The 25,388-nt window shown below is 43.3% G+C and overlaps 1 protein-coding gene across 1 annotated transcript; it reads left to right on the top strand.

The window, feature by feature from the left end:
- The first annotated feature begins 5,777 nt into the window (after nt 1–5,777).
- Nucleotides 5,778–15,751, top strand: LOC129869027 (matrin-3-like). Its single transcript, XM_055943470.1, has 21 exons — nt 5,778–5,915; nt 6,666–7,216; nt 7,526–7,587; nt 7,711–7,749; nt 7,854–7,954; nt 8,063–8,106; nt 8,427–8,543; nt 9,020–9,145; nt 9,239–9,403; nt 9,634–9,758; nt 9,855–10,389; nt 12,883–12,967; nt 13,113–13,132; nt 13,241–13,369; nt 13,602–13,724; nt 13,869–13,997; nt 14,086–14,213; nt 14,475–14,589; nt 14,852–14,990; nt 15,120–15,241; nt 15,493–15,751. The coding sequence occupies exons 2-21, from the start codon at nt 6,698–6,700 to the stop codon at nt 15,517–15,519; spliced, it is 2,850 nt and encodes a 949-aa protein (XP_055799445.1). The 5' UTR covers nt 5,778–5,915; nt 6,666–6,697; the 3' UTR covers nt 15,520–15,751.
- The last annotated feature ends 9,637 nt before the right edge of the window (nt 15,752–25,388 follow it).

The following is a 25,388-nucleotide window of genomic DNA, read 5'->3' as shown; positions in this document are numbered from 1 at the left end:
CTGGATAAATAGCCGCTCTGGGCTGAGGGACAGCTCATGACTGGCTGACGGCTCTGGACGCTCATGGCTGGCTGACGGCTCTGGACGCTCATGGCTGGCTGACGGCTCTGGACGCTCATGGCTGGCTGACGGCTCTGGACGCTCATGGCTGGCTGACGGCTCTGGACGCTCATGGCTGGCTGACGGCTCTGGACGCTCATGGCTGGCTGACGGCTCTGGACGCTCATGGCTCGCTGACGGCTCTGGACGCTCATGGCTCGCTGACGGCTCTGGCAGATCCTGTCTGGTTGGCGGCTCTGGCAGATCCTGTCTGGTTGGCGGCCCTGGCAGATCCTGTCTGGTTGGCGGCCCTGGCAGATCCTGTCTGGTTGGCGGCTCTGGCAGATCCTGTCTGGTTGGCGGCTCTGGCAGATCCTGTCTGGTTGGCGGCTCTGGCAGATCCTGACTGACGAATGGCTCTAGCGGCTCCTGACTGACTAACGGCTCTGACGGCTCGGGACAGACGGGCGGCTCTAATGGCTCGGGACAGACGGATGGCTCAGACGGCGCTGGGGAGACGGATGGCTCAGATGGCGCTGGGGAGATGGATGGCTCAGATGGCGCTGGGGAGACGGATGGCTCAGATGGCGCTGGGGAGACGGATGGCTCAGATGGCGCTGCGGAGACGGATGGCTCAGATGGCGCTGCGGAGACGGATGGCTCAGATGGCGCTGCGGAGACGGATGGCTCAGATGGCGCTGGGGAGACGGATGGCTCAGATGGCGCTGGGGAGACGGATGGCTCAGATGGCGCTGCGGAGACGGATGGCTCAGATGGCGCTGCGGAGACGGATGGCTCAGATGGCGCTGCGGAGACGGATGGCTCAGATGGCGCTGCGGAGACGGATGGCTCAGACTGATCCTGTCTGGCGGAAGGCTTTGGCTGCTCCTGTCTGGCGGAAGGCTCTGTAGGCTCATGGCAGACGGGCAGTTCATGCGGCGCTTGGCAGACGGACAGTTCAGGCGCCGTTGGGCAGACGGCAGACTCTGGCCGGCTGAGACGCACTGTAGGCCTGGTGCGTGGTGCCGGAACTGGAGGCACCGGACTGGAGACACGCACTTCAAGCCCAATGCGGGGAGCAGGGACAGGGCACACTGGACTCTCAAAGCGTACTATATGCCTGGTGCGTGGTACCGGCACTGGTGGCACCGGGCTGAGTGCACGCACATCAGGACGAGTACGGGGAGAAGGAACAGTGTGTACAGGGCTCTGGAGACGCACAGGTGGCTTAGTGCGTGGTGCCGGAACTGGAGGCACCGGACTGGAGACACTCACCATAGAGAGAGTGCATGGAGGAGGAACAGGGCTCTGGAAACGCACTGGAAGCCTGGTGCGTGGTGTAGGCACTGGTGGTACTGGGCTGGGGCGGGGAGGTAGCGCCGGAAATACCGGACCGTGCAGGCGTGTTGGCTCCCTTGAACACCGAGCCTGCCCAACCTTACCTGGCTGAATGCTCCCCGTCGCCCGACCAGTGCGGGGAGGTGGAATAACCCGCACCGGGCTATGTAGGCGAACCGGGGACACCATGCGTAAGGCTGGTGCCATGTAAGCCGGCCCAAGGAGACATACTGGTGGCCAGATATGTAGAGCCGGCTTCATGGCACTTGGCTCAATGCTCAATCTAGCCCTACCAGTGCGGGGAGGTGGAATAACCCGCACCGGGCTATGCACACATACAGGAGACACCTTGCGCTCTACTGCGTAACACGGCGTCTGCCCGTACTCCCGCTCTCCACGGTTAGCCTGGGAAGTGGGCGCAGGTCTCCTACCTGCCCTTGGCCCACTACCTCTTAGCCCCCCCCCCCCAAGAAATTTTTGGGTGGTACTCACGGGCTTTTCGGGCTTCCGTGCTAGATGTGTCCCCTCATAACACTGGTTCCCTTCTCCGGTTGCCTCTGCTCTCCTCAGTGCCTCCAGCTGTTCCCATGGGAGGCGATCCCTTCCAGCCAGGATCTCCTCCCATGTGTAGCAACCTTTACCTTCCAAAACATCGTCCCAAGTCCATTCCTCCTTCTTGCGCTGTCCCTTCCTCCGATTACACCGCTGCTTGATTCTGGATTGGTGGGTGGTTCTGTAACGGTAGTCCTCCTCCTCTTCAACCGAAAAGGAGGAGTAGTGATTCGACCAAGGCGCAGCGGGTTGTGAATACATAATTTTAATTAACAAGACGGAAAAAACACGAAACGAAATACACTTGAATGATTAACAAAATAACAAAACGGAATAGACAGACCTGGACATGGAACTTACATAAAACACGAAGAACGCACGAACAGGGAAAATAGACTACACAAAATGACGATGTACAAAAACAAACCGAACAGTCCCGTATGGTGCGACAAACACTGACACAGGAGACAACCACCCACAACGAACACTGTGAAACAACCTACCTAAATATGACTCTCAATTAGAGGAACGCCAAACACCTGCCTCTAATTAAGAGCCATACCAGGCAACCCTTAAACCAACATAGAAACAGAAAACATAGAATGCCCACCCAAACTCACGTCCTGACCAACTAACACATACAACAAACTAACAGAAATAGGTCAGGAACGTGACAATTCCATTGGAAGTGAATGTACTTCTGATGTACCAAAATGCAAAAACGCTATCGGTGTGATTGAGGCGTAAGTGTAGGCTTAGCATATAAGTCCATAAACTCAACGTTAGGCTTAATACTACAGCTGATATATCCAGTCAATTTACACAGTAATAGAAAATAAGTTTATCAGATAACAAAATCATAGGTAGCCTATGTGCGCTCCCTCCCAGTCCCCGGGTATGCAGCTCGAAAAGCTACCATATTGTTTCAGTCTTTTAGGGACAAGAAATGTACCCTACCTAGGCTAATTTTATTATTATTTTAAAGTGAATACAAAACTGTAGTCTAGGCTGTACACTGCAGTGAATAGCCTATTCCATTTGAATAACCGCTCAAAAGCCTGGTGTTTTATATCCATATTCATTTTGAAATAAGTGCAAAGTTGCCTGATTGGGTAATTAAAAAAACACTTCAACCAGTAAAATAGCTCTTTGGCTATTTTTTGCTAAAGCCTATATATCAATGAGAGTTAGCATTCTAGCTAACAACTGATGTTTCCAAAATAGTTATATTGCAAAGATCACAACAAAATAATCTTAGCGATTGTTCAAGCAAGAATCAAAACATCATTGTAAGCGTATGAGAACTCAAAAAAGTGATTTTGTTTAGAAAACCTAAATCTAGGCTATGTTGAATGGGCGTAGATGGCAATGGCTTTCTTACTGCCACCAAGAGTGGTGTTTGGCTTACATGTTTTAAAGGCGTTCGAAAATTAGGTGGATATCATGGCATCGTTGAATACACGTTTCTGATTGGCTTAAAGGGCATTCTCAAGCGTGCATGATTTCCGTAAAAAGCACAGTATATCAGTACGGTAAAATTCACTGGCTATTGTTAATTCTTACATGTTCTATGTGTGAGTTGCTTTTGAAAGCAAAAGTCGAATTGAAAACATGTTTGGCATTATTGAATTCCATTTTCATAATAGCAAGCTAGGACTGATGGTTTGGTTAGCTAAACTAGTGTCAGCAATTGATGTTATTATTCAATAACCTAAGCAAATCAGGGGGAGAAAAATAGGTTTATTCAGAGAGGACAAATCAAGATGTTATGCTGGGAGATGTTCAGTCTCCCCTGTCCTCAGCTTTTCTCCCCTGAACAAAGGAACAGGATGCCATTTATAAACCCCCACCCTAGACTGGGGTTGACCAATTAGAAGTCCTTGCAGTACAACTTGACCAATGGTCAAATAAAAAGTATCCTGCTCCCGACTCAATGTACAGATCAATGAAAACATGGCACACATAGCTCTGAGTTCAGGAGTGACATTCCACAGATTCTAAACAGATGTTAAACTGAAAACCACCTCCTATTGATCATTAACTCTAGTTTTCTCGTCCTCTGCGTTGTGTATTTATCGTCAAAATATTCTTATACTAGCAAATCAAGGCAACTACTGTAGCTATCGAGTGGTAAACTTGCTACCTACTTTAGTGGATGTTGAACATATTTCTACCTGCAAATTAACAGTTTTTTTTGCTTTAAATGTGTTATATTATAGCCATGGTTTAAAAGGGATATTCTCCTCGGGGCTCTATGTGTTCTCTGGAAAATAATGCAACTACGTGGAAGGCAAATTCCACTCTGCTAGGCATCATGGAACACACCTTCCATGTCGTTCATTATTTTCCATAGAACGCATAGCCCCTTGTTGATTATCCCTTCCATATAGAGTCTACAGACACTACTGAGTATTTCCAATCCCACTTTTACATCGGCACATAGATTACATTTTTCTCTATAAGCCAATATGTAATTCATAGCCTACGGTCTATTGCATTGGTAGCTATGGAATGGGTGGAGTAGGAAGTGTTGCTGTGTATTTAGACCAGAATCCCAATTGAAATAACACCATATGTAGATTCTACAGACGCCACCGAGTATTCCCAACCCCACTTTTACATTGACACATAGTATACTTTTTTTTCTCTATAAGCCCATATGTATTTCATATTCAGTGTATTGCATTAGGGGCATTTATTTAACTTAGAAGAAGAAAAGAAAATCCACATTTAATACAAATGTCACTTAAATATGAATCATAGTCCATGTTTAGACAATTATTTTTCATATATCATGAATAAATACATGTTAATGTATTATTTACGTGGATTTGTGTTCGGGCGGACGCCGCGGTGGAAATGGAGTCCCTAGAGAAAGCAGGAACAAGATGGTTGTCAGGAGTAGTGCAGTATTATCATAAGGACATGTATACTTGGAAAACGGAGGAGGAATGAAGGGAAAAAGAGAGGGAGAGGAGGTTTAAAAGAGAGAGTGAAGAAGAGGGTGAGCTTGAGTTAGATAAAAATTGTGGGAAAAAGGGAGATGGTTTGTTAAAGAAGAATACTAGAAAATGTAAGCAGAGGGAGCTTAAGACAGGAGGAGAAATGGAAGTGAGTAAGGGCGAAGTATCGGAGGTGGTAGGTGTGGTGAAGTTATCGGAGACCAAGGTATGCACTGAGGATCAGGAAAAAGTCTGTGACAGTAGGAGTGAGGTTTTTGGAAAAAGTGGACTCTGGCCTTTTGGCTGATTCATTTGTGGTTTCATGGTGGGTGAAAAAAATTGTTGGTTAATGTGGAATCGTTAAGGGTAACCAGAAGTGGTCTAGTGATAATTGTTTATGTTTCTGTTGGTCAGAGGGAGAATGCGCTCGGAGTAAAACGAATGAAAGTAAGAAAAGTGAATTGTCATATGCTGAGGCAGTGAAGAAAGTAGAGGAAGATGGGTTAAGGTGGAGGAGTGGTGAGAGTAGTAGAGATATACAAGTACAGAGGGATAGGCCAAAAAGTTATATGTTTCAGTAAGATTGGATTTTTAGCATTTATAGCAATGGTTATCAACTGTACTGCAGGGATGGTTACTGGGTGTGTTAAGTGGTGTCCCATCCTTCCAGGCATGAGGTAGGAATAAATACATTTTATTAGTAGGTAGGTGTTAATTTTATTTTATATAATTTAGAAATTCGTGAGTGTAGTGTTAGATGGTAGGGTATTTATTTAGTACATTTTTTTTTTTCAAGCAACGTATAAGGGAGTTGTACTCCAGTCTAGTGGGTGGCGGTAATGCAACAAATTGGATGCCAACCGCCCTTAAACCTCACAAAAGAAGAAGTAATGTAATTACGTGGGAGACTTTTATTCTGAAATTCCGTTAAGGTGAATAAGCTACTGTTTTTATGTCGCTGGTAGATGGATAAATTATAAATATCGTTGGCCAGGCTGTAGCCACTAAATTTAACGAAATACCCGAAAGGAGGCTTCTTGAAAGGTATGTTTTACAGCATTCACAATTTGCATTCCATGTAGTAGTGGAACTGTATGGGTAAACATTCGACCCGAAACTATCTGGCTGTGTTTACTTGAAAGCTATGATTAGCTTCTTGCTAGCTAGCTTCCTGGCTGTGGTCAGCAGGGCAGTATTCTCCAACGGTGCGTGTAGCTAAGCAACAATAATGCAGTAACGTTATAGCTACATGGTACTTGCTTGCTAATATTTTTTTATCGGGTTGAGATGATATTTGGCTTCATTTAGCAGAGCTAAAGATGTGTAACTAGTTAACAACTGGCTGTTGTGCTGAAGCCCCCTCCAATTTAACTAGCTAACGCTAACGACTGTTGTTCTGGGCTGTGATACGTATTTTAATTTCAGTGACACATCATTTGCCATCTAATTACCCACAGCAAATGAAGACCAGCTATTGAATGATTGAAGATAACTTTTCAGTTTCACAGTCGTGCTAAGAATACTTTCTTCCTAAGGCTCATCTGTAGGGCCTACACGTTTTACCCAACCACATTGATGTAGCTAGACATGTTCAGAGTTTCCCAAACTCGGTGCACGTTTTGTTTTTTTGCTGTAATAATACACAGATTATTCAATTAATCACTAAGCATAACGTTTTGATCATTTGAATCTGCTGTCTAGTGTTAGTGCAAAAACCAAAATGTGCACCCCTTGGTTCCTGAGGAACAAGTTTGGGAAACTCCTTTAGAACACCTTTTTGTCCCCCCATTTCAGAATAAACTTATCTGTGCCCTGGAAGTTTGAGGATGGAGGGCAGTGAGGGAAACAGCTCTGCACACCAAGCATCTGGTGATGGAGCTATGAACTTATATGCCACTCTGGGGCTCTCTCCAGAAGACGTGGATGCTCTGGCCCAGATTCCAGAGAACGAGATCAGTGTGGAGACGTTGCCTTATCTGATAATGCAACTGAAGGCCAATCGAGCAAAGCAAGAGGAGCAGGGAGAGGCCTCCCCAAAGAGAGACAGCCGGCAGGAGGATACAGATGATGGAGTCCTTAGCAAACGGGACAGTCCCCCTGCAGTACCTCGCCGGTCAAACAGCCATTGTGGCACTGACTATAGGAGAGTGGAGATTCACAGTCGACCAGAGCGGCAGACTGAGACAAGGAGAGATTCCCGTCACAATTGGTCCTCAAGGGAAAAACCAGCCGACACCCAGCAAAGGTTTCCTTTCTCCTATCAAGTGGATGATTTTCATGGAGTTGTGCCCAAGATTTACCCACACACATGCTCTCTATGCTTATGCATGTTGAATTCTACTAAGGTAAGCTTTGTTATATTTCAATACTCTTGCTGTTGTACTGTGTATCTATCTATGTCATTTAAATCAACACTCAATCAAATGTATTTATAAAGCCCTTTTTACATCAGATGTCAAAGTGCTATACAGAAGCCCAGCCTAAAACCCCAAACAGAAAGCAATGCAGATATAGAAGTACAGTGGCTAGAGAAAACGCCCTAGAAAGGCTGGAACCTTGGAATAAATCTACAGAGGAACCAGGCTCTGAGGGGTGGCCAGTCCTTTTCTGGCTGTGCTGGCATTCATTTAGCTTAATGAGTGCTTTTTTCACAGGCATGGAAGGATCATCTTAATGGATTAAGCCACGTGGAGGGCTGTCGAGAACTTCTGCGTCTGTAAGTGTTAACATGCAAAGTAAAACATTTAGAGAATGGACTGATACAGGTCACAATCAATTGATATATTTCCTATTACCGGGTTTTATTACAATTAGTTTTTTTTTCTTCTGTTTTTTACAGATATCCAGATTGGAAAAGACATGATACACGGAAGGAAATGTGAGGGGAATGAAATTCAGCTTCATGTTGAAAACAGGCATGTCATGATGTAAAACCATTAGCTCTACCTCTTCTTACTTAGCACTGTTTACATTATCTTCCAGGTCAAATTCCATCCCAAGTAGAGATGCTATTTCACCGCCCAGGAGAACGCCACGTCCTGCTATGCCTTACAAGAGACAACATAGCTCAGACCGCGTAGGAGGTGATAACCCCAGTCCCGTTCCAAAGTCAAGTTTGATCCAGACCAAATAATTGCAATTGCAAACCACTTGAAAATAAATACTATCTCCTTTCATGTTTTCATCTTTAGGTGAAGTCTGGTCTGCACCAGAAAAACACCATTTGAAGCCCAAGGTAATGATGCCCATTTTGTGGTGATGTTTTCTTATAAATAGATTATTTGGTGTGGCAGGTAGTCTAGTTGTTAGAGTGTTGGGCCAGTAACCGGAAGGTTGCTGGATCGAATCCCCGAGCTGACAAGGTGAAAATCTGTCATTCTGCCCCTGAATAAGGCAGTTAACCCACTGTTCCCCAGTAGGCTGTCATTGTAAATAAGAATTTGTTCTGACTTGCCTAGTAAATATATGTTTTTAAATATATCATTAACTTCTTATGATGGAGTTAATTTGCTTAAAGCTACATGCTTGAATGTGTGATTTTATATTTTGCTTCAGGCTGGCACAAAGGTGGTGGTTACAAAATTTCCCCTTGGCTCTGTTGGTGTAGAAGACTTGATGACTTTGGCTAAGCCATTCGGCACAGTTGTAAAACATCTGGTGTTCACCTGCAAGGTAAGTTACACAAATGGAGAAAAAAAAGAGGAATAAGCACTCAACTCTTAAAGATGCACTATTCAGAAATCGCTCCACCATTTCATGGTTGCAAAAATTCAATTAGTTTGCCTAATTTCAGTTTTTGACAAAACAAGCAACTCTACTGTAGAGAATAGTTGTACCATCTAAACTGCAGTGAAATATCTTTTCAATAACTATAAATATTGTATTTTCAGCTGTTTGACACTTGTGTTCAAAACTAAAAGAAAGATGAAACTTAAGCACGGGAAGCCTAGAAATGGGGCAAATAGAACATATCTACTGCTTCTTAGACTTGCTTTCAATGAGAATGACAGCTATAACTAATTTCTATGTGAATTTGGTTGGGTCGCCCAAAAAGTTACATGTTGCAGCTTTAACATTCTCTCTTAAAAAAAAGTTACATCTGTTGTTGAATGTCTATTGGATGATTCTGTGTTGTATTTTTGTTACAGGGATTCCTGGAGTTTGATTCTCACGAAGAGGCTGTCAATATGGTGAATCACTTCAGTGAAAAGCATGCTTTCGTGAAGGGAAACAAGTTAACTCTGTACCTGTCACCGATGGTGTGCAGTATTCATGTAAGTGCATCTGTCTGTTAAGAGTTTGAGATAATAATTAATACAGAAGTATTAATCACAGAGATCCCTGTATGAGCTTGTTTTTTCCTTTAGCCGCCAAGGTTGGATGAACCACCAGAAAAACGGCAGACCAAACAAGCTACCAATACAGTGGTTTGTTTTTCCCGCCTACCTCCTATGAAGGAAAGAGAATCAGAGATTCTTGATCTCGCCAAGATGTTTGGGGATGTGCGGCATTCAACATTTTCAAGTGATCAGGTAAGGTTCGAGCAATATGGAATTGTAGTGTGATCAATCAAATTCTGCAAATCTCTCTGGTGATTTTAAATAGACAACAATTCTTAAAACAGTAACAATGCAGTGTATCTATTTTAAATTCAGAATAGCATGGGATTGTATGACTAGAATAGATCAATTCAACACTAACCTCCCATTATGCAGCACCTTCTCTAGCTTCGTCTAATGAATCCTCCATTATTCATCTGCAGGCCCTGATTGAGATGGTAGATTGGAAGGATGCTGACATTATGGTGAAGTACTACCACTCCAACCCCCTCAAGATCAATGGAAAGAGTGTCAAAGTAATCTTGTCATCGTCACTGAAGCGCCTTAGGTAAGTAAGACTGGGGCAATGGCGACCAATTTTCCTGTGGGACTCATCAGGAAGTATGTCTCAGGGAAGTTTACCTCAATGGTTTTTGCCTTGTAGAGAAAGTCCTGACTCCACCACATCCAGAAGAGCAGATTCCAGTAAAGGCCGCAGCAGCAGACACAAGAGCGAGGAGACTAGCAAGACCTCAAACTCCACGAACAAAGAGAAACCCAGTACAGGTGAACAACCCGCTGAGAAAGTGACGGAACAAGGAGAAGGTCAACAAAGCACCTCAGAAGAGTTCAAGGAAGTGGTCAAGCAGGACATCAAGGAGGGGGAGATTGAGGGGTTGGTCAAAGAAGAGGACAGTGATTTGGAAAACAAAAATCTAGATGGAAAGGGCATCCAGATGGAACCTGAACAATGCTTGTTAGATGACGAGGTTGGTGCTGGTGTAGATACTAAAAACCCAGCTCCTTCCAAAAGTGCTTCTCTGGTGGCTGATTCTAAAGATAAAGGGGAACCTGAAATCTCAGAACTATTGGCAGACGATACCTTGGAGGATTCTGACATAAAGGCTGCCGATGATCCAGCTCTGTGTGATGACGTCTCAATGGAGAACATGATGGAACAGGAGAGCTTTCAAGAAGATGTAAGGAATTATTTTCATTTATATTTGTGACAGGAACCAACAAAAGGCTTATTGTTCCCAGAATTGAAAATAAGTTTGTCAAGTAACCAAGATGTGGGTTCCTAGCAATGGCTTCTTAAAGTATGTATGCTTCAACTCTTCAATTTGGTTTAAGTTCTGGGAGCATTCCTGAGAATGTAGTTTGGTTTAGATCCTCCACTGATCAGTTGAAACAGATGTGGCCATCTATTGCCTAGAACCACTGAAATCTGCCTGAAGTTTCAGTGGCAAATAAAATGTATCTGACATTTCAGATTGAACCTCGTCAATCTAGACAAACAGTCAAGATGTTTTCTGTGACTCATGTCAGCAATGCCGGGTTTGACTCATGGCTTGTTGGAATATTGAGTTTGCTTGGTACCATAGCATGCTATTTACAGTACCTTCAGAAAGTATTTATGCACCTTGAACTATTCCACATTTTGTTGTTACAGTCTGAATTAAAAATTGATTACAAAGATTTCTCACCCATCTACACACTACCCATTATTACAAAGTGAAAACAACATGTTTTTAGAAATGTTTGCAAATGTACTGAAAGTAAGTACAGATATTGAATTTGCATAAGTATTCACACCCCTGAGTCAATATGTATTAGAATCAACTTTGGCAGCGACTACACCTGTGAGTCTTTCTGGGTAAGTCTAAGCTTTTCACACCTGGATTGTACAATATTTACACATCCTTTCATCTCTGTCAAGTAGGTTGTTGATCATTGCTAGACAGACATTTTCAAGTCTTGCCATAGACTTGCCATAATCAAGCAGATTTAAGTCAAAATTGTAACTAGGCCACTCAGGAACATTCAATGTCGTCTTGGTAAGCAACTCAAGTGTAGATTTGGCTTTGTGTTTTAGGTTATTGGTCTGCTGAAAGATGATTTTGTCTCCCGGTGTCTGTTGGAAAGCAGACTAAACCAGGTTTCTCTTGGATTTTGCCTGTGCTTAGTTCTATTTAGTTTATTTTTATCCTTAAACGCCCAAGTCCTTGCCGATGACAAGCATACTCATAACATGATGCATCCATCACCATGCTTGAAAATATGTGGTACTCGGTGATGTGTGAATTTGCCCCAAACATAACGCTTTGTATTCAGAACATAAAGTTAATTTCTTTGCCTTATTGCAAACAGGATGTATGTTTTGGAATATTTTTATTCTGTGCAGGCTTCCTTCTTTTCACTCTGCCATTTAGTTTTGTATTGTGGAGTAACACAATGTTGTTGATCCGACCTCAGTTTTCTCCTGTCACAGCAATTAAACACGGACTGTTTTAATTACCATTAGCATCATGGTGAAATCCCTGAGCGGTTTCCTTCCTCTTCGGCAACTGAGTTAGGAAGGATGCCTGTATCTTTGTAGTGACTGGGTGTATTGATACGCCATCCAAAGTGTCATTAATAACCACCATGCTCAAAGGCATATTCAATGTATTTTTTGGTGGGGGGGCTTTTCCCATCTACCAATTGGAGACCTTATTTGCGAGGCATTGGAAGACCTCATGGTCTTTGTTTGAAATTCACTGCTCGACTGAGGGACCTTACTATTATCTGTATGTGTGTGTGTAGTACAGAGAATGGGTAGTCATTCAAAAATCATGTTAATCACTTATTGCATCCATGCAACTTTTGACTTGTTAAGCACATTTCTACTCCTGAACTTATTTAGGCTTGCAAATATAACAAATATGTTGAGTACTTATTGGACTCAAGACACTTTAAACTTTTCATTTTTAATTAATGTAAAAACTTTTAAAACCATAATTTCACTTTGACATGGGGTATTGTGTGTAGGCCAGTGACACAATCTAAATGTAATCCATTTTAAATTCAGGCTAACACAACAATGTGTAAAAAGTCTAGGGGTGTGAGTACTTTCTGAAGGCACTGTATGTAGGCTATATGATTTGCTTAGGGGTTATTAATTCCATCAGTTTTGAGTGCCCTACAAATCAGATGGAGATCAGCTTTGAAGGATCTCCTTATGTTTCATGGTTGAATAGCAAAGGATATAGAGCCATCTCTACAAGCTCCAATTGTTTCCAGAAAACCTCGACTGACCGTAGTAATCCAGAACAGGCACTTAAACGCTCAAGTCAGCCAAGCATTGTAGATGTATGGATCAGTAGACATGCCTATTTGTTCAGCCCTAACATGGTAAAAACCTGGACTGACCAAAAGGTTTGAATAACATAGCATATTTAAGATGTCAATTTCATTTGTAATAGTGCAGCCACAGAGTTCACTTCCTAGCTTTGAGACATGGATCGATATCATAGTTCAAGACTATTGAATACAATTTTACATACTTTTATGTTCATTGTTTGAGCATCTTTTTACAGTTTCCCATTGCAACAAGTATTTGTCATGAGATACGATATGGTTCTGGTGCAGCACTGTGGAACTTGAAACTCAAATTCTTTAACTAATTGATGTTGTGAACTTATTTCCAACAGGACAATATGGATTTCCCTGAGAATATGGATGACTTCGTTACATTGGATGAACTCGACGACAGTACTGGAGGGGACACGTTGCTGGGTAAGCAATGAATGATGCAAAACATTCTTACTTGGCAGCAATAGACATAATTATTACGGCTGTTTAGCCAGTGTGGATAACACATTAAGAAAATAATCTGCAGTTCATAATTTATAGTTATAATTACTTTTGTTTTTATTTGCAGAGTCAAAGAATACTTCATGGGTTGGTATTCCTCAAATTATCATTTAGAAACGTGTAGTTGGAATGTGTCAAAAAAAGTTGTTTTATCCAACATTGATAGTAGGTTGTGCAGTAAAATTGTTTCTACAGGATGGAAAAGTTGTCCATATTAGCCCAATTAGAAAGGGCTATGGAAACGTGGTGGTGGCCCTATTGAAACTGGCAGAGCGAGCAAACGTGAAAGTTGTCGACCATGCCATATCCTTCCTCAGACAGGAGGTATGTTCATAATTATGTTACTTGCAGATCAGTGTATTTATTTAATTTGTATGGTACTTAACATTATTTCCATCCCATGAAGAAAACTAGATGTCATGGCAACAGTGTTGAATAACAATTTGACATTCATGCATTTTGGCATACAGAGAGGAATTGATTTACTCAACCCCTGATTTGTGCAAGCGTTTAATGTCCTAGTTTGTATGACATTGAGAATTTCCTATATTTTCAGGCATGGTTAGAGCTTGATACTACCGAGGAAGTACGTGAAATGGTGAAATTCTACAAAGGAAAAGGACAGTTGTTGAGGAAACATGTCAATGTTAGCATGTGCTTTTCACAGAAGAAGTTGGAGGTGGGTTTGGTGTATCTATATGCTGTACACATTATGCATCTGATGAGAGAATTTAGTTAACTCAACTACACCTAGTATAGAGTCAATATTTGTAACACAAAGATGTGTATTATGTGTAATGTTAATTTGTTTCTGTCAATGTAGAGGCCTAGTGGAAGATCCATCTACATTTGTATGCTTCCACTCCAGAAGTACTCGGATGTCTCTCTTTTACGACTTGCCCAGCCTTTTGGGAAAATCACTGGCTATAATTTGAACTGGCATCATGGAAAGGTAGTTTCACCGGTCCTTCTTTTAGGGGGGGGTGTCCTTTGTTTTTCTATTAATAAAAGACTTTCACTTGGATGTTTTTTTTCTTCAGTGTTATATCCAGATGGAGTGTGTGGACGCCGCTCAGAAAATGGTGAAGTACTTCCAACGTCCACACAAGTTTTACGGGACCCTGTTAAGAGTCAGTCTGTGCAAAAAGGGAGACTCACTAATATACTGGTAAATAATTTAATGACCCCTAAGAATATGTAATAGAGTAGATGATGGAAATTATAGTTAGACTAAATGGAATTTGAAGAATGCTAGTATGCAGTCCATTTTCACTGCCAGTTCAATTGATTGGAATCTATTGGAAGAATATACAGCCAATGAAATAATCTGATAAAGAATGTTGTTAAACTGGAATGTATGAGTGATGTACCTAAGTACACTTTCATGATCTAGTACTGCATGACATTGTATTCTGCTCTTCTGATACAGGAAGCCACCAGTCAAATATGAGCTGTGGTTGGCTGGTCAGAACAACAGAAGATCAAGAGATCACCAAGAAGATGAAAAGACTAATGGCCAGTCAGCCAAAAGCCCCTATCCAGAGGTGAGAGATGGTTATTTGCTGTTTTTGCTTCCTTAATTTAAACAAGGTGACATATTGCCTTGTTAGTTAATATGTAAATATTCAGCTATCATTTATAAAAAATGTGCGTGCCCGTGAACAATCCTTTTACAGTTACCGGTTAGTCCAGAAGTAATCAGTTAATCCACTTAACACCGAGAAGAGTGATGATATTTATTGTTGTTGGTCTCTCAGGCTAAGTAGAACGAATGAGTAAAAGACATGATTGTTTTTGTATGGCCAGGATGTCCAGAGCCCTGTGTCTGACAGTGAGGGGGTCTGTGGGGACCCTGAGGGTGAGGTAGCCAGTGGTGTGGAAGCTATCCCAAAGGAGGAGAAGCAGGAGGAACCTCTGGGTCCTTATCAACCTGACAACCCTGTTGGTAAGATGCTAGAGAGACTGACTTCTGTTTGTGTGGCTGCCTATTTTTATTATCAGGTGTGACAGGGATCTGCTAAAGAGCTTTTAGTGGCATATTGTGATAAACTTTTCTCTCTCCTTTTACTCGCAGGGTTAGACTATCTGCTGCCAAGGACTGGATTCTTCTGCAAGCTATGCAACATCTTCTACACCAATGAGGAAACAGCCAAATCAGTCCACTGTAGCAGTGAGGAACATTATCTGAACCTTAAGGTAATTCTCAACTATGACAAGAGTCAGTCTTTTGAATCATACTTTGTGGTGTATTTGTAAGAAAATGTATTTGACCTAGGAGGCCAGAATACATTCAACATTTCTCAAGCTAGTATCACCTATGCTTGTTGAATCTCAACCAAATGGAAAGATATGGGACTTTTCAGGGGATTGGTTTTAACTGGAGTTCTTGGTTATGGGTTAATCTAGATAATGCATTGAAAATGTACACTGATTTTATTTTCTTTCAGAGAAAGATGGATACAGACCTCGGCTGATTGAGAGGATTGTCGTCCACCTGTGGTCTTCCCAGAGGAAGGCCGTTTTCGTATAAACGTTTCTGTCCAGTTTGTTTAACATTCCAGTCTCTTCTGTCACTGTTGACAACAGTAACCCATTTGAAATTAATTAATACAACCTATTACGAAATGTAGTCCCATTCTGTGGTTATGAATAGTACCTTGATTTAGTTTCTTCTTATTGAATAAACAAATGTGACGTATTCTTTTACTTCTGGAAAGCACCTTTTTCACCTTAAAGGCAAACATTTACTCTGAACCTACTGACCTTAACATATTTGACAGAGTCCAATGGTTGTTTTAATCGTCAACTGTCATTTATCAAGGACATGTGGACAGGATTGGCTGGAATTTACATTCCAGAATTTGCATTAACCCAGATAACCATCTGGTGCTTGACTGTGACAGCAGAGCTGGCTAAGAAGATTCACTCAGTCTGTGGCAAGGAGCAGCACATGGCTTGAGGAAAGGACAAATGGGGGACATTGTTCGGTCTAAAACATGAAAGATTTAAGCCATACAGGCCTAGATGCTTTTGAATGATAAACGTATAGGGGGAGAGTTCAGTAAATTTATTCCATAAAATAAATGGAAAGATATGTGTATTTTCTTAATAAAACACAATTTAACCACCCTCATTTTTGGATAAGTGTTCAGCTAAGGGTGTGAAACCTCGGAAAATGGTGGTGGAATGTTTTAAGACGGTACACATATCTTTCCAGTTTTTTTCCGGTGGCCCGCCATTAAAGCCTGGTATCTAGGTTGTTGGCTAGAGCACACGTGCAAAGACCAGAGTGGGCACATTCACTATATAATGCTATTTATTTTGGTGACAAAACAATCGGTAGTCTAGAGTTAAAAATGCGATGGAAACTTATTTTTTTATTCCATACATGGGAATTTAACCACAAAAATTTTCATGTGCACTACGTCATCACGCACAGCTTTGTATCCCCAACAAATCAATTTGATGGTGGGTAAATGCGCTTATTGTTTTTAATGCGGATTTTAGAATATTTGCTTGGAAATATGTTTGCTATTTAGATGGAAACTTAGCTATAGAGTATCATAATGGTGAACGAGTGGAGGGGGTTGCACTGTTACTCAAAAACATTTCCCAATGTTGACAGGTCTGCCATTTGTATGTTGAAATGCATCTGTGTAGGCTACATTACATTACATTTAAGTCATTTAGCAGACGCTCTTATCCAGAGCGACTTACAAATTGGTGCATTCACCTTATGATATCCAGTGGAACAACCACTTTACAATAGTGCATCTAACTCTTCTAAGGGGGGGGGGGGGGGTTAGAAGGATTACTTTATCCTATCCTAGGTATTCCTTAAAGAGGTGGGGTTTCAGGTGTCTCCGGAAGGTGGTGATTGACTCCGCTGACCTGGCGTCGTAAGGGAGTTTGTTCCACCATTGGGGTGCCAGAGCAGCGAACAGTTTTGACTGGGCTGAGCGGGAACTGTACTTCCTCAGAGGTAGGGAGGCGAGCAGGCCAGAGGTGGATGAACGCAGTGCCCTTGTTTGGGTGTAGGGCCTGATCAGAGCCTGAAGGTACGGAGGTGCCGTTCCCCTCACAGCTCCGTAGGCAAACACCATGGTCTTGTAGCGGATGCGAGCTTCAACTGGCTACATTTTGTTGTTGGTGACCCTGCATGCAGAAAACAATATCTTTAAACTATAACAAAGGACTTGAACTTACAGCAGATGGCAGAGACTCGTGTGGGACAGAGTTGGGGTTTTGCTTCATGGTCCTTAAAGACATTGTCCTGCTTGCCTGTAAGTAAAGAATTTGCCATGGTCTCTTGGCTAAAGAGGGTCCCCATCAAGTCCAACACCTTTTAGGGGGGAGGGGAGTGTCTGAGCCTTGCCACTAAGTTTTCAGTTCAACCTATAGAAAATACATAAGCCTATCATACATCATTAGTTCAGGCATGTGGTCACCTCCAATAATGAGGAGAAATGTATTCTTGTTAATTCACAGTTACCTAGTTAATACAAAATAATGGAAAATAGGGGGAAAGGATCAGGAATACATCGATTTCAATCTGCTCAGATGTACTAAAATCAACTGTGTCTCATGTATTGTGAATGTAAGAACTATATCTGCCATTCACAACACTGAATGCAAAAAAAGGGATGAGGAAATTAAGTTGAGTAAGATAGATGACTGATGCTTACCCTAATTGTTTTTCCTTTCCCCACTAAGCTCATGCACTTCTTTGAGGAGCAATGGAAGTTCTACAAAACATAATTGTTAGTTGTAGTAATAATAATATATAGTAATTTTCAACTGGGCAACACATTACATTTTGGAGAAAACGATAAATAAATGAGACAACGGTAGTGCATCAGGCTACAATAAAATGTGACGAAATTCTATTAATTAATCACAATAGTGATTCAAGATGAAGCGCTACATGTGCCTGACTAGGCTACTCTTATGCAATTCTAAACCCCCAAAATTGTTACTAAAAAAACTAATTGTAAAAAGGTATCCTTTTTTTAAAAATGTTATCATCTCACAAAAACATTTCAATCACGTCATTATCAACATATCCCTAACAACAGCTAGTTACAATGTTTTTCTTTATTTACACTTTGTGAACGTTCGTTGAGTCCTCTGTCGCCATGACTACGACAGGCTAACGGAGTTTTATAAATGAATTAAACTATGAAAACGTCAGAAAAACAAATATCATTAAACTCCGCTTAACTTGGTGTTCTATATCATATGCTTTATAACTGCCTTACCGTGAAGATAAGATTAAAAATAATTAGTTTATCTGGTGCTTCAGTTTTCAGTTGGCTCTCATTCAACTTCACTAAGCAGGCAGGCTAGCGTGATAGCCCACTGTAGAGTGCACGTGAAGCAACCACTAGAGTGAAAGGCTCCCTTTGCGGGCAGAAACAAGCACACCCCTTGATTACACATGATTACAAATTACAAAAGATTAGGCTACCATATCTCACATTCTCCCACATTTCTGGTTGGCAACACAGGGAACCCAAACATGAGCACATTTGTTTTTACTACCAACACAAAGTATTACCCCTTTTTCACAGCAACCATTTCCCCTTTTCTTTAATGTTACAAACTAGGACCAACAATAGTAGCCTAATGCTTCTGACTTTATGTAGCACCATATTGGATCACTCCAAAATGGTATACTTCCGCTGGGCAGGATACTTTTAGTCCTGTGTACTGGGTAGTGCTGCTACTCCCACCTCTACCTCTTCCTATTCTCGGCTCACTCCAGAGAGGATTCGCTTGTTTAGAGCTCTATGTTAGAGTGTATAAACTCAGAAGTATACCCGCAGCTATTCAATAGCTTGAAGCAGCTAGCTAGCTAGCCTCTCCACTTGGGAGCTCTGCTGTCCCCCCACTCGGTTTGGCATGTGCCATCTTGTTTGGGTTTTGTCCATGTTTTAATCACTTGTGTCAGTGTACCAACCTGGGCGATACTCAGATTGGTCAACCAGTATTGCGGGGCTGAGGGTTTGTCCTAGTTGTCGTGTCTTGTCTCTCCACCAGAATCGTCCTGGTTAGCAATCGGTCTCAGGGACTGTGCCTAACACTGCAAGCTCGGGAGTCTGTGTATGTTTCACTCCAGCAGATTTGCAGTTCTCCCCAGAGAGTGTCGCAAGCTGACCCACGCTTATCTCTCACAGGGCGCAGCCATCTTGCCTAGACTCATGTGTTCCATGGTGAATGAGCAATGCAGTAGCTAGCTTAACAAGAGTAGACCACTGCAGGACTAAGCACACTCCTTATATCCTGCCAACACTCCCACGTATAGTAGAATAAACTATAACGTGGCAGGAGTTACAGTTGACCCACACTACAAGCTAAGATTGAGCTAACGTGTGAGTTTGTGTGCTCTGCCCCTCCCCCGCGATCAGGCAGTTGCAGCTTCTAATGTGCTAGTGATGGCTATTTAACAGTCTGATGGCCTTGAGATAGAAGCTGTTTTTCAGTCTCTCTGTCCCAGTTTTGATGCACCTGTACTGACCTCGCCATCTAGATGATAACGGGGTGAACAGGCAGTGGCTCGGGTTGTTGTTGTCCTTGATGATCTTATTAGCCATCCTGTGACATTGGGTGCTGTAGTTGTCCTTGAAGGCAGGTAGTTTGCCCCCGGTGATACGTTTGGCAGACTGCACCACCCTCTAGAGAGCCCTGCGGTTGCGGGTGGTGCAGTTGCCATCCCAGGCAGTGATACAGCGCGACAGAATGCTCTCAATTGTGCATCTGTAAAAGTTTCAGGGTTTTAGGTGCCAAGCCACATTTTTTCAGCCTCCTAAGGTTGAAGAGGTGTTGTTGTGCCTTCTTTATCACACTGTCTGTGTGGGTGGACCATTTCAGTTTGTCAGTGATGTGTACGCTGAGGAACTTGAAGCTTCTCCACTGTGGTCCCGTCGATGTAGATGGGGGGTGGGATCAGCTCCTTTGTTTTATTGACATTGGGTGAGAGGTTATTTTCCTGGCACCACTCCCAGGGCCATCACCTCCTCCCTGTAGGCTGTCTCGTCATTGTTGGTAATCAGGGGTACTACTGTTGTGATGTCTGCATACTTGATGATTGAGTTGGAGGCTTGCGTGACCACGCAGTAATGGGTGAACAGAGAGTACAGGAGGGGGCAGAGAACGCATCCTTGAGAGGCCCCAGTGTTGAGGATCAGCAAAGTGGAGGTGTTGTTTCCTACCTTCACCACCTGGGGGCGGCCTGTCTTTAAGTTCAAGACCCAATTGCACAGGGCGGGGTTCAGACCCAGGGTCTCGAGCTTACTGATGAGCTTGGAGTGTACCATGGTGTTGAATGATGAGCTATAGTCAATGAACAGCATTCTTATATCGGTATACCTCTTGTCCAGATGGGATAGGTCAGTGCGATAGCAATTGCATCGTCTGTGGATCTATTGGGGCGGTAGACAAATTGAAGTGGGTCTAGGGTGTCAGGTAAGGTCGAGGCAATATGATCCTTGTCTAGTCTCTCAAAGCACTCCATGATGACAGAAGTGAGTGCTATGGGGCGATAGTCATTTTGTTCAGTTACATTTGCCTTCTTGGGTACAGGAACAATGGTGGCCATCTTGAAGCATGTGGGGACAGCAGACTGGGATAGGGAGAGATTGAATATGTCCATAAACACTCCAGCCAGCTGGTCTGCGCATGCTCTTAGGACACAGCTAGGGATGCAGTCTGGGCCGGCAGCCTTGCGAGGGTTAACACGCTTAAACGTCTTACCTACTTCGGCCACTGAGAAGGAGAGCCCACAGTCCTTGGTAGCGGGCAATGTCGGTGGCACTGTGTTATCCTCAAAGTGAGCAAAAAAGGTGTTTAGCTTGTCTGGAAGCAACACGTCTGTGTCCGCGATGGGCTGGTTTTCCCTTTGTAGTCCATGATTGTCTGTAGACTCTACCACATACGTCTCATGTCTGAGCCGTTGAATTGCGACTGCACTTTGTCTCTATACTGAAATTTTGCCTGTTTGATTGACTTACGGAGGGAATAACTACACTGTTTGTATTATGCCATGTTCCAAGTCACCTTGTCATGGTTAAATGCGATGGTTCGCGCTTTCAGTTTTGCACGAATATTGCCATCTATTCACAGTTTTTGGTTAGGGTAGATTTTAATAGTCACAGTGGGTACAACATCTCCTATACACTTCCTGAGAAACTCAGTCACTTATCAGTATTCTGTATTCCTTAATGTTATTATCGGAGGCTACCCAGAACATATCCCAGTCTGCGTGATCAGATCAACATTGAATAGTCCTGGCCTCCCGGGTGGCGCAGTGGTCTAGGGCACTGCATCGCAGTGCTAACTGCGCCACCAGAGTCTCTGGGTTCGCCCCCAGGCTCTGTCGCAGCCGGCCGCGACCGGGAGGTCCGTGGGGCGACGCACAATTGGGCTAGCGTTGTCCGGGTTAGGGAGGGTTTGGCCGGTAGGGATTTCCTTGTCTCATCGCGCTCCAGTGACTCCTGTGGCGGGCTGGGCGCAGTGCGCGCTAACCAAGGGGGCCAGGTGCACGGTGTTTCCTCCGACACATTGGTGCGGCTGGCTTCCGGGTTGGAGGCGCGCTGTGTTAAAGAAGCAGTGCGGCTTGGTTGGGTTGTGCCTCGGAGGACGCATGGCTTTCGACCTTTGTCTCTCCCGAGCCCGTACGGGAGTTGTAGCGATGAGACAAGATAGTAATTACTAGCGATTGGATACCACGAAAATTGTGGAGAAAAGGGGATAAAAAAAAAATATATAAAAAAAAAAACATTAAATATTCCTTAGCAAGGGTACTTCCTATTTGATTTTCTGCCTATAGGAAGGGAGAAGCAAAATGGAGTAGTGATCAGAGGCCTCATTTATAAACGTTGTGTAGGCACAAAAGAAGGCGTATGCAACTTTCTAAGCAAACTTGGGGATTTATAAAAAACTACTTGATGGGAAAATGTGCGGTCCTCCACGGACACCTGAGAAATTAGAAACTGCGCTAGAACTCGAGAAACGCTTTGAAATTGATACCTTTGTGTAAAATAAATCAAAATATTACCTCTCACGTATTATATATGAAGAGTTCCTTTGACTGCACACAAAAAACATGATTTAGGATAATAAATACAAATGGAGAAAGCTGTTTTTGCAACAAAAAAAACTAAAATATGTTGTACTGTTTAATCAGGAATCATATTTAATTGGAACTGTAATTTTTAAACAATACCTGCATGTTATGAAATGTATTCTCATAAATAATAAGGTAAACAGTAGGACAAATTACGTTTAAACGTATGCCGTTTTCGATACCTCAGTCGGGCAGATACGAGTGCACAGTTTCATATATTGGTATCACATGTTCGTTGCGCAGAACTGTCAATGTGATAATAGCCCTCTGTCATTGTCAGTTACAATCAGCGTAATTACCACACCTGAAGGTGTTAAGCAATTGAGTGGCTTTGACAATCAAAACCCAAATTGGTCTACACGGACCAGTTCTGGCCTGGTTTAGATCTTACCTGTCGGAAAGATATCAGTTTGTCTCTGTGAATGGTTTGTCCTCTGACAAATCAACTGTGCATTTCGGTGTTCCTCAAGGTTCCGTTTTAGGACCACTATTGTTTTCACTATATATTTTACCTCTTGGGGATGTTATTCGAAAACATAATGTTAACTTTCACTGCTATGCGGATGACACACAGCTGTACATTTCAATGAAACATGGTGAAGCCCCAAAATTGCCCTCGCTAGAAGCCTGTGTTTCAGACATAAGGAAGTGGATGGCTGAAAACGTTCTACTTTTAAACTCGGACAAAACAGAGATGCTTGTTCTAGGTCCCAAGAAACAAAGAGATCTTCTGTTAAATCTGACAATTCATCTTGATGGTTGTAAAGTCGTCTCAAATAAAACTGTGAAGGACCTCGGCGTTACTCTTGACCCTGATCTCTCTTTTGACGAACATATCAAGACTGTTTCAAGGACAGCTTTTTTCCATCTACGTAACATTGCAAAAATCAGAAATTTTCTGTCCAAAAATGATGCAGAAAAATTAATCCATGCATTTGTTACTTCTAGATTAGACTACTGCAATGCTCTACTTTCCGGCTACCCGGAAAAAGCACTAAATAAACTTCAGTTAGTGCAAAATACGGCTGCTAGAATCCTGACTAGAACCAAGAAATTTGATCATATTACTCCAGTGCTAGCTTCCCTACACTGGCTTCCTGTTAAGGCAAGGGCTGATTTCAAGGTTTTACTGTTAACCTATAAAGCGTTACATGGGCTTGCTCCTACCTATCTTTCCGAGTTGGTCCTGCCGTACATACCAATACGTACGCTACGGTCACACGACGCAGGCCTTCTAATTGTCCCTAGAATTTCTAAGCAAACAGCGGGAGGCAGGGCTTTCTCCTATAGATCTCCATTTTTATGGAACAGTCTGCCTACCCATGTGAGAGACGCAGACTCGGTCTCAACCTTTAAGTCTTTACTGAAGACTTATCTCTTCAGTAGGTCATATGATTGAGTGTAGTCTGGCCCAGGAGTGTGAAGGTGAACGGAAAGGCTCTGGAGCAACGAACCGCCCTTGCTGTCTCTGCCTGGCCGGTTCCCCTCTCTCCACTGGGATTCTCTGCCTCTAACCCTATTTACAGGGGCTGAGTCACTGGCTTACTGGTGCTCTTTCATGCCGTCCCTGGGAGGGGTGCGTCACTTGAGTGGGTTGAGTTACTGACGTGATCTTCCTGTCTGGGTTGGCGCCCCCCCCTGGTTTGTGCTGTGGTGGAGATCTTTGTTGGCTATACTCGGCCTTGTCTCAGGATTATAAGTTGGTGGTTGAAGATATCCCTCCAGTGGTGCGGGGGCTGTGCTTTGGCAAAGTGGGTGGGGTTATATCCTTCCTATTTGGCCCTGTCCGGGGGTATCTTCGGATGGGGCCACAGTGTCTCCTGACCGCTCCTGTCTCAGCCTCCAGTATTTATGCTGCAGTAGTTTGTGTCAGGGGGCTAGGGTCAGTTGGTTATACCTGGAGTACTTCTCCTGTCTTATCCAGTGTCCTGTGTGAATTTAAGTATGCTTTCTCTAATTCTCTCGTTCTCTCTTTCTTTCTCTCTCTCTGAGAACCTGAGCCCTAGGACCATACGTCAGGACTACCGGGCATGACGACTCCTTGCTGTCCCCAGTCCGCCTGGCCTTGCTGCTATTCCAGTTTCAACTGTTCTGCCTGCGGTTACGGAACCCCTACCTGTCCCAGACCTGCTGTTTTCAACTCTTAATGATCGGCTATGAAAAGCCAACTGAGATTTATTCCTGATTATTATTTGACCATGCTTGTCATTTATGAACATTTTGAAAATCTTGGCTCTCTCTAATTTTCTCCTTCTCTCTTTCTTTCTCTCGGAGGACCTGAGCCCTGGGACCATACGTCGGGACTGCCGGGCGTGGTGGCTCCTTGCTGTCCCCAGTCCGCCTCGCCTTGCTGCTGTTCCGGTTTCAGCTGTTCTGCCTGCGGTTATGGAACCGCCACCTGTCCCAGACCTGTTGTTTTTCAACTCGTAATGATCGGCTATGAAAAGCCAACTGAAAATTATTCATGATTATTATTTGACCATGCTTGTCACTTATGAACATTTTTGAACATCTTGGCATAGTTCTGTTATAATCTCCACCCGGCACAGCCAGAAGAGGACTGGCCACCCCTCATAGCCTGGTTCCTCTCTAGGTTTCTTCCTAGGTTTTGGCCTTTCTAGGGAGTTTTTCCTAGCCACCGTGCTTCTACACCTGCATTCTAGCTGTTTGGGGTTTTAGGCTGGGTCTCTGTACAGCACTTCGAGATATTAGCTGATGTACGAAGGGCTATATAAAATAAACTTGATTGATTGATTGAAATGGGTGGGTATTAAAAGGCATACAATTACAATGCGTAATGACGCACAATGGCTGCTTTGGCACTGTTGGAAGATTTGGCGAATGGAAAAATTCAGAGAGCGAATTTTCAAAGACCATCAAGATTTACTGGCCAATGATGATGAGTGGCGTACGAGCCGGTTCCGATTTCCAAGAGCTGTTCTTTTGGATCCCTGTGCTGTAGTAGGCCCAGCTTTACAGAGAAGCACCCGCAGAAACCAAGCCGTGCTGACAACTGACAACTCTCGGATTTCTGGCAACCGGCACTTTTCAAAGGGAATTGGCTGACAGGTCAGTGATCTCTCAGTCAAGCTTTAGCCGCATTATGCAAGACGTGTTAGGAGGTATAATTGGATTGACGCGCATCTACAAAGTTTCTTTACACCGTGGGTGACCAGGCAAATAAAAAAGTGCAATTTGCAGCAGTGTCCGGTTTCCTAA

Source organism: Salvelinus fontinalis, chromosome 13 (assembly GCF_029448725.1).
Source record: "Salvelinus fontinalis isolate EN_2023a chromosome 13, ASM2944872v1, whole genome shotgun sequence".
NCBI lineage: Eukaryota > Metazoa > Chordata > Actinopteri > Salmoniformes > Salmonidae > Salvelinus > Salvelinus fontinalis.
Note: the sequence above shows the minus strand (reverse complement) of the source record. Positions and strands in the feature narration are given on the sequence as shown.